The sequence below is a fragment of the Camelina sativa genome, chromosome 11 (assembly GCF_000633955.1).
Source record: "Camelina sativa cultivar DH55 chromosome 11, Cs, whole genome shotgun sequence".
In the NCBI taxonomy this organism is placed as follows: Eukaryota; Viridiplantae; Streptophyta; class Magnoliopsida; order Brassicales; family Brassicaceae; genus Camelina; species Camelina sativa.
This window is the reverse complement of record NC_025695.1, coordinates 5,146,490-5,155,757: the sequence shown is the minus strand read 5'-3', so window position 1 is coordinate 5,155,757 and position 9,268 is coordinate 5,146,490. Positions and strand designations below refer to the sequence as shown.

General features: G+C 38.4%; 2 protein-coding genes across 2 annotated transcripts in view; both read left to right on the top strand.

Annotated features, from left to right (window-relative positions):
- LOC104727651 (U3 small nucleolar RNA-associated protein 20-like) overlaps nt 1–86 on the top strand; it is a 4,533-nt gene extending 4,447 nt beyond the window's left edge. Inside the window, exon 9 of the mRNA XM_010446739.2 lies at nt 72–86. Coding sequence (XP_010445041.1) covers nt 72–86 — 15 coding nt within the window. The remainder of the gene's footprint in view (nt 1–71) is intronic.
- Nucleotides 197–9,268, top strand: part of LOC104727650 (U3 small nucleolar RNA-associated protein 20-like) — an 11,140-nt gene continuing 2,068 nt past the window's right edge. Inside the window, exons 1-20 of the mRNA XM_010446738.1 lie at nt 197–393; nt 468–542; nt 629–954; nt 1,270–1,456; nt 1,545–1,785; nt 1,920–2,259; nt 2,459–2,639; nt 2,714–2,854; nt 2,968–3,217; nt 3,305–3,742; nt 3,878–4,338; nt 4,417–4,553; nt 4,657–4,838; nt 4,934–5,323; nt 5,559–5,684; nt 5,936–6,001; nt 6,079–7,814; nt 7,885–8,176; nt 8,401–8,634; nt 9,015–9,266. Of these exons, the coding sequence (XP_010445040.1) occupies nt 341–393; nt 468–542; nt 629–954; nt 1,270–1,456; nt 1,545–1,785; nt 1,920–2,259; nt 2,459–2,639; nt 2,714–2,854; nt 2,968–3,217; nt 3,305–3,742; nt 3,878–4,338; nt 4,417–4,553; nt 4,657–4,838; nt 4,934–5,323; nt 5,559–5,684; nt 5,936–6,001; nt 6,079–7,814; nt 7,885–8,176; nt 8,401–8,634; nt 9,015–9,266 (6,108 nt within the window). The 5' untranslated portion in view covers nt 197–340. The remainder of the gene's footprint in view (nt 394–467; nt 543–628; nt 955–1,269; nt 1,457–1,544; nt 1,786–1,919; nt 2,260–2,458; nt 2,640–2,713; nt 2,855–2,967; nt 3,218–3,304; nt 3,743–3,877; nt 4,339–4,416; nt 4,554–4,656; nt 4,839–4,933; nt 5,324–5,558; nt 5,685–5,935; nt 6,002–6,078; nt 7,815–7,884; nt 8,177–8,400; nt 8,635–9,014; nt 9,267–9,268) is intronic.

Here is a 9,268-nt window from a genome sequence, read left to right as displayed (position 1 = left end):
TTGTTTCTCTCTCTCAACCTCTCGTTCTGTTGCACTCTCTTTTGGCTACGCATGCCAACATACCTTTTCAGTTATTCAATTGCTGATTTGTTTCTGTCTCTCAACCTCTCGTTTTGTTGCATTCTCTTTTGGCTACGCATGCCAACATACCTTTTCATGTCTTGCTGACTTAAGTTACTGTCTCGGTGTAACAGATAGCTCGTCACTGATTGGAATCGTGAGCCGCATTGTGTCAACGTTTGTTGCTTCCTCTGGGACCCTTGTAGAAGGTGATAATTTATCTGCTGTCCTCGATGAAGTTCTACAATTGATATTATGCACAATCAACAGAGTCAATGAAATGCCAATTGTTGCTTCGCAATGGGCTCCGATTTTTGCCTTGAAAAGTTCAAGGTATTGTCTACTATCTCTCTGTTATATACTTTTCTTTTTTTTCTTTTCTTGACATTGATCATGTTTATTTTCAGTTTGCTGACTTTTTTGAGGGAGTTCCTACTGAAGGATCATTCAGTTGTGAAAGCCTTTACAAATAATATATTAAGGCAAGACTCATATCATAGTTTTTTTAAATTAGTTCCTCATTGATTATTCTATCTCTGTGTCTTAGCAGCTAAATTCCATTTTGCAGTGCAATTAACAACATGATTTGGGAGTCTCCTGAGGAAGTTATTCCTCTGTTACTAACACTGTGTGAGAGTCAACAAACAAGTCATGACGGGGTGAACATCATAAATCAAATATTTGAGGGTAAATATGAGAGAATTCATTCGTTCTTGGAAAAGAATTTAAAAGAGATTCAACAGAATATCGAGAATACTGGATTAGTTCAAATTGACGAGGCCAAGTTGGCTATCATTTGGGGAGTTGTCAACTGTTATCCTTATTTTAGAGTGGATTCATCATTACTGATTTGCTTTAAGAAGACTCTCAGACAGCATTTGGGAGTGTCGGATGGTAAGTTTTACTGCATGATTCACTCTTTTTTGCATGTTACTATATTTTTGTTCTATGCTGCTTTTTTTTTTCCTAAAGACGCCACTCAAATTATGTGCTTGGATAGTGTCATCTGTTGATCGAACACATGAAGATTCATGGGCGGGGTCTGCCACTATACAAAATCCTAAATAATTCTCATATCCTGTTTTGCAGTGTCTTCTCCGTGATATTTCTTTCATTGAGCTGTTTGTTCACTGGAAATTGAGTTGCCCTTGAATGTGATTTTATTTTCTGGATTTTACCATAACATCTTATATAAGCGACGTTTTTCAGCAGACACTTTTAGTGCCCCAGAATTGATGTGGCAGAGCTTACTTGGTACTGCTTTGAGGTCATGTTACAAACTGCCGGGAAGAATCAACCACAGTGGTCTAGAGGAAGCTTTGTCTTTTGCTAAAGATTATAAGTCATGTGTGCAAGTGTTGTCTCCCGTGGCCGATTTTTTGGATTATATCCACAGGTGAGTTTGTCTGTTTTGGTGATTATTCTGTTATTTCTTCTTTTAATGAACTCTGTGACGATAAGCTGATCCCTATATTAATTCGTAGGCCAGCATTAGCTCATGATGACAGGTCCAAGGCATATCCAGAACTTCAAGCAAAGAAGGCTGTAGAAGCTTTTGACATATTTTCTGAAAATTTGCGTCACCCAAACAAAGACGTCCGACTTATGACTCTGAGGATTTTGTGCCATTTTGAAACACTATCGTCTGACCCTTCTTTTGAAGAGCATCCTCCTAAGAAGAAAATGAAAACTGAAGAGATTATAAAATCTCTTCCTAAAGGGAATGTGAGTAGATATCCTTTGTTCTGTATTCTTTACCTCAAGCAGATTTCTTACTAGCATGATGACTATATAACTGTTGCCTCTCTGAACTATCATGTTATCAGTACTTTCTTAAACTTTTCCTTTAAAAATATCAGGTTCTTCAGTTATTACGCTCAGTCGAAGAAACTGCTCCCACAGTGGATACTAGTCGGATGTTGGTCGGTTTGATCTCTACAATACAAAAGGATCTCTCCGCTGGCAGGATACATGAGGCATATGTGAAGCTTGTATTGAATGGGATGTTGGGACTATTACATAATAGATATTTGGATTTGTGGGGTCCAGCGTCTGAGTGTCTTGCAGTTCTTGTGAGGAATCACACAGGTGCGGTGTGGAGTGATTTTGTTTGTTATTTGGGGCAGTGCCAACTAAAATTTGAGACACTCCACGATCATAGTGAGAACGCGAACCAAAGCATCTCAGAGAGGCATACGGGTAGGCTCTCACAATTTAAGTAAAATATCTATTTCATCCACTCACAATATGAAATATTAATTCCCCATTTTTTTTGTCTCCTGTTTAATATGTTAGAACGAAATATATATCCGTAAACCCATCTCTATCTTATTTTTTCATCTAACCATTCCCTTGTCCGTATAGTCTGATGTGTATATGTTATTCTTGCAATCTACAGATCTGATGGGCCGTTTCAATTCATTTCTCTTTCCACCGTCTGATAGCACACCTATTGCAACGGTGTTATCTCAATTGCTACAGACCTTACAAAAGGCGTCCAGTGTTGCTCAGTCTCGCGCTTCTGAAATTCTCCCTTTGTTGTTGAAATTTCTGGGATATAACAGCGAAAATGCTTTGAGGTAATCATGTCTCTATATGTTTTTAAGCATAATATTATTCAACTGTCTTCATAATTTTTTTCTCTACCTTGTAGTGTCGGATCATATAATCGCCAAGTTTGTAAAGGAGAGGACTGGAAGAGGATTCTTATACAATGGTTGACTTTGCTGAAGTTAATGAAGAATACTAGGTCGTTTTGTTTTAGTCAATTTGTAAACGACGTTCTTCAGAATAGGTTGGCAAGACTACTCAATTCGATATTTCACTGTTATTCTGACTCTCTTGGAGCAAGAACTTCCATTGACCTTTGAATGTGGTTTGTGTTTTTTTTTTAAATTTGTTTTCCAGGTTCCTGGATGATAATGATGCTGAAATACAAACTAATGTTCTAGAGTGCCTTCTGTTGTCGAATGACTTCTTACTCCCACACCGCCAACATTTGTTGAATTTGATCAAACCTAAAGAATTGAGAGAAGAACTCACAACCTGGAACTTGTCTGAAGACATCGTAGAACCTCACAGATCACAAATTTTTTCTATTGTAATTCGCATCCTTATGCCAAAAGTTAGAACATTGAAAAGTTCGGCTTCACGGAAGGTACATATTAAATACTTTTAGTTTACTTCACTATGCAATACAGTTTTCATTTGGGTCCCAACAAGTTATCGTTGTTTTTCTTGTCAGCATACAAGTATCCGTCACCGGCAGGCAGTTCTTTGCTTTACATCTCAGCTGGATGTTAATGAACTTGCCCTGTTCTTTGCCTTGTTGATAAAGCCTTTGAACATCATATCAGAGGAAACAATGGACTCGTTTTGGAGTTCTGGCGAAAGTTCTATGGACTATTTCCATAACTCGAATTTCCTGAAGTATTTCACTGTTGATACTATTTCGACATTATCCAGGAATCAGAAATCTGGGTTTCTTCATGTCATCCAACATATCCTTGAAGTCTTTGATGAATCCCGTGTCCGACCTTTTCTAGACTTTTTGATGGGATGTGTTGTCCGGCTATTGGGAAATTCTGCTCCAAATATTGATGAAGAAAGGAACATTGATTCATTGGCAGCCAACCCATCAACTTCATATGATAAAGAAAATGCTTCAATAAATCATGACCAGGTAAAATGGTTATTAGTGTTGTTTGCCTCTTTCGCTAAAGTCTTGTGTAGGGTATCCATGCAAACAAATCATTATGGTTTCTCCTATCTCCTTTGGAATTCTTGTATTGCCTGACATTTTCCCGTTTTTGTGTAGGCTGGTACTGCTTTGAAGCAGTTTAAAGAGTTGAGATCCTTATGTCTGAAAATCATTGCTCATGTTCTTGATAAATATGAGGATTGTGATCTTGGCTCCGAGTTCTGGGACCTCTTCTTCTCGGCAGTGAGTCCTTTAATTAAGAGTTTCAAACAGGAGGGTTCTAGTAGTGAGAAACCAAGTTCCTTGTTCTCATGCTTCTTGTCAATGAGTAGAAGCCGTAATCTCTTCACCCTATTATCTCGGGAGGAGTCTCTTGTTCCAGACATTTTTTCAGTTCTAACAGTCACCACAGCTTCAGAAGCTATAAAGTCTTCTGCCTTAAAATTCATAGAGAATCTGCTTTGCCTTGAAAATGAATTTGGTGAGGATGCCAATATGATCAGTGGATTCTTAGATCCTTATATAGACGCACTGATTAACAGCTTGCATTCTCTTTTCATTGGGGATATATTTAAAAGGTTAGGACTCTTGTTAATTACCGGACCCAATTATTTCCTCTTGTTTCTACTATTTCTTTAAGTGTTATTTATGTACAGGAAATCAGTCAAGTATCATGGGGAAAGAGAGATGAAAATTCTTAAATTATTGTCAAAGCGTGTGCGAGATCCCTCTCATGCTATGAAGTATTTGGACGTCTTGCTGTCTTTCTTGGATAAAAGTGTAAAAGATTCGGGTATGATTACTATCATTGCTTTTATTGGTAAAAACTTACAATATCACGTGTAAAACTTACAATATCACGTCTCTTGTATGTTACTGTCTTATTGTTCTTACAGATATTCGTCGTGAGGCTTTGCTAGCTATTCAGGACATCATACCGTTCCTTGGGATTGAGAGTACCAGCAAAATTATAAATATAATCTCTCCTCTACTTGTTGACGCTGACTGTGAAGTTAGATTATGCATTTGTGATCTACTTGAATCTATTGCAGAAAAAGACTCTTCTCTGGTTGATGTGGTTAGTATCATGTCTCTGTGTGAAGCTGAGTCATTTTCCTTCTCTTTTTTTATTTATTTTGCAATTGTTACTAACAATTGGTTCCCAACCTACAGGCGAAGCGCATTCGCGATATGAATGCCATCTCAGCCATGGAAGTTGACGACCTGGACTATGAAAAGATAGTTAATGCTTATGTGGAGATTAATGCAGATTTTTTTAATAAATCCTCAGAGCAGCACACAAAGATCATACTCTCACAGAGTATATACAACGTATCATCAGAATCCATTATGTTAAGGGGTAGCGCACAGAAGCTCTTGTCTTCTTTCATTGATTTTTCAGCCTCAATACTTCGCGAAGAGGCTTCATCACACTCTGAACTTGGTAAAGAGGTCAAAATAGCTGATGTAAGCTGGACAGGAGATCGAATACTGTTCATTTTAAGAAGTTTCATTTTGAAACACATGGGAGATGCAATAAACAGAGGAGGCATCATAATAAAGGTACAGTACCCTCCCGAATCGAGCAGAAAGAAAGGCCCGGAAGAAAAATAATGTAAATTTCATTGGACACTAGCTCTAGGGCAGGTTTATTGCTGTTGCTTATGGTTAGCTTATTGCTGTGTCTTTGCTTTATAGATAAGTCTCTTGCCAGGGATATTGAATTTGGTGTAATATGGATACTCATAGCTTTCTTCTTTGGTCTGACGATTCTCTGAAACAAATTAATCTTTCACAGGAGTGGTTTCTTTTGATACGGGAGATGGTGACCAAACTTCCAGATGCCGGAAATCTTTCTGCATTCAGACCGTTATGCTCTGAAGACGAGAATGTAGACTTTTTTAAATCTATTGTTCACATTCAGGTAAGTCATTTTATTATAGGATTCCTTGAATCCACAATTTGTATCCGAGCTGTGGTGATAATCAAAGTCGATATGATAACCACACAGTAACCAAAACCAACTTCTTGTTTTGTTCTAATCTTATTTTTCCCTCTGACTCAATCCAATGTGTTTGTTGAGACCTTATTATACCCATAGAGGATGAAGCAGCATATAGCTCGTGAAGATTCTAGAAACCTTATGGTGATTGATCTCCTTTCAATTTCTTGTAGGTACACCGTAGAGGAAGGGCAATTTCACGTTTTACAAATGTGGTCAAAGATAGCAGTCTGCCTGAGGTCATCCCTTGAATTTCTAACATTTTTAAATGCAACTGCTGTACTGCGAAAGACTTACGCAAATGTTGGTGTTGCAGGGAGTATTGAGAAAACTTTTGGTTTCGGTCTTTTTCAATATTTTGCTTGATGGACAAGATGGAAAAGAGAATAATGTCCGAAATGCATGCACAGAAGCACTTGCATCTGTATCTGCACATATGAGTTGGAAGTCATACTATGCTCTATTGAATCGGTGTTTTCGTGAGATGAACAAGCATCAAAAAAAGGGAAAACTCCTGCTGCGACTTATCTGCTTGATTTTGGATAAGTTTCATTTTGCAAAAGATAGTTACCCGCAGGAGGCGGAGGAAATTAGGACTTGCCTACAGAAAATTGTGTTCCCAAAGATGCAGAAGCTGATAAATTCTGATTCTGATAACGTTAATGTTAACAGCAGTGTGGCTGCACTGAAGGTTCTAAAACTACTTCCTGAAGATGTAATGGACTCAAACCTGTCCTCCATAGTTCATAAAGTTGCCAGTTTTTTGAAGAATCGGTTGGAGAGCATACGTGATGAAGCCAGATTGGCTCTGTCTGCTTGTTTGAAAGAACTTGGGCTGGAGTACCTGCAAATTGTAGTCAACGTTTTACGTGCTATCTTAAAACGAGGATCTGAGGTGCATGTGCTGGGGCACACTCTCAGTTTTATTTTATCAAGGTGCCTGTCCAAATCTACGTGTGGGAAGTTAGATCATTGTTTGGTTGATCTCCTTGCTGTGGTAGAAACCGATATCCTTGGAGAGGTTGCTGAACAGAAAGACGTGGAAAAATTCGCATCCAAAATGAAAGAAACAAGAAAACGAAAGTCATTTGAGACTCTGAAACTGATTGCTGAAAATGTAACGTTCAGAAGCCATGGATTGACGTTACTCTCTCCGGTCACTGCTCAGCTACAGCGGCATCTAACTCCGAAGATCAAAACTAATCTGGAGAATATGTTAAGACAAATTGCAGCTGGTATCGAAAGCAATCCATCTGTTGACCAAGGAGATCTTTTTGTTTTTATATATGCCCGTGTTGATGATGGCATTAACAATAGGAATGGTCCTGGAGATCAAGTCTCTTCTCTACCATCCAGAAAGAAAAGTATTTCAAGAGATCTGAAAAAGACCGTTGGGTTGATTTCTGGTGCTAAGTCATGCCCACATCTTATAACTGTGTTTGCTCTTGACTTATTGCATAACCGAATGAAGAAGTTGAAATGCGACAACGCTGATAAAGAGCTGTTGTCCATGTTAGATCCATTTGTCAGACTACTTACTGGATGCTTGAGTTCTAAATATGAGGATATCGTATCTTTATCTCTTAGATGTTTTACTTCACTAATAAGGTTTCCACTGCCCTCCCTCATGTCTGAAGCAGATGAAGTAAAAACAGTATTGTTAACCATTGCTCAGTCTGCAGTGAGTTCCAGCAGTCCACTTGTGCAGTCATGCCTGAAGCTGTTAACAACGCTTCTCGACAATAAAAATATAACTTTATCATCTGAGCAGTTGAAAATGTTGGTTCAGTTCCCCATGTTTGTTGATCTGGAGAATCTGGAGTCAGACACATCCTTTATTGCTCTTTCACTCCTCAAGGCCATCGTGAAACGGAAGCTTGTGGTTCCAGAGATATATGACATTGCTACTCAGGTTTCAGAATTGATGGTAAAAAGTCAGTCGGATCCAATCCGCAAGAAATGTAAACAGATACTGTTGCAATTTATCGTCCACTATACGCTTTCTGAAAAACGTTTAGAGCAACATGTGAACTTTCTGCTGGAAAATCTGAGGTACGTATGCGCAGAGTGTGAATTCAATTTGGCTCTTATTTTTCTTATACTGATTGAATTTTTTCTTCAGGTATGAATATTCAACTGGAAGAGAAGCAGTTCTTGACATGCTTGAAGCGCTAATCTTGAAATTCTCAGAACCTAATCTCGGCAAGCAGTCGGATCTTGATCGGCAGTCGAAAACATTGTTCCTTCAACTTGTTCTTTGTTTGGCCAATGAGATTGATAAAGATGTGCGGTATCATGTTGGTGCTTTGATAAAACTTCTGATAGGTCGCATGAGTACAGATCAAGTTGATTCCAGTCTCTTGTACTGTTTGTGTTGGTATAAGCAGCAGAACTTACGGGCTTGTGCAGCACAGGTAAAAGCTGAGGGTTTATGTTCTTATTTAGCTCGCTTTGTGACAATAGTTGGATGTCAGACAGTAGGAAGTAGGAACGTATATATTTTTAAATATGCAAGAAACAGGAATAACAAGTGGTGTTACCTGAAGGTTTTTTCGTTCATATTATGTTGGCCCCTTTTGTATAATGTTCCTTGCTTCTTGCGGAATTGAAGTTCATTTATTTTCTGGTTGCTGTACAGGTATTGGGATTTTTTATTGACACCATGAAGAAAACATTCCGGAAGCATATCTACAATATATTGCAGGATGCTAAAACGATTCTGGAGTCTGCTGTTAGTGCTTCTAGCGTACAGTTGCAGGATACTGTTGAAGAAGGCAGTCTTCCTTATTGGAAGGAAGCATACTACTCACTGGTTATGATAGAGAAGATGCTCGAGCAATTTCCAGATTTAAGTTTCGGAAAAGACTTAGAGGTATGCACTCAGTCGTATGATGCTAAATGTGGTTTATTGTCGCAGTAGACTTCTGATAAGTACTTGTCTCGTCAATCACTGTATCATGAAGCTCTGATGTATATATACACATTAGCTTTTGATAGTTATTAATTTTTGCCCGTTGTCAAGATTATAGGACCATTGATCTTAGCTTGTTGTCAAATCTTGAGATAGAGGTCTCCAGCTCAGAAAATTACTGCTTTAGCTTTATTATCAATCACTATCTTGGACTTAGTTGGGAACTTTTTCCTTCTGAGCCTGTCATTTGTCTTTCTTTCTTTCTTGTTGATTATTTCCCTTTTTTCGGTCGGAAGAATTTACATATTGGGCCTCAATATTTTCTGATGTATATTTTACAGGATATTTGGAAAATGGTGTTTAAGTTCTTGTTGCACCCACACGTATGGTTGCGAGAGATATCCTGCCGGCTTCTAAATCGTTATTTTGTGGCATTGGCTGGGAAGAAAAGAGCAGAATCTCAGACATTAGTGGCCAATTCTCTTTTAGAGAAGCCAAGTAGCCTGTTCATGGTGGCTGTTTCTCTTTGCTTCCAGTTAAAGGAGCAATCCACCAGGGACAACGTTGATGTTGATTTGCTCACAGCCAATATTGT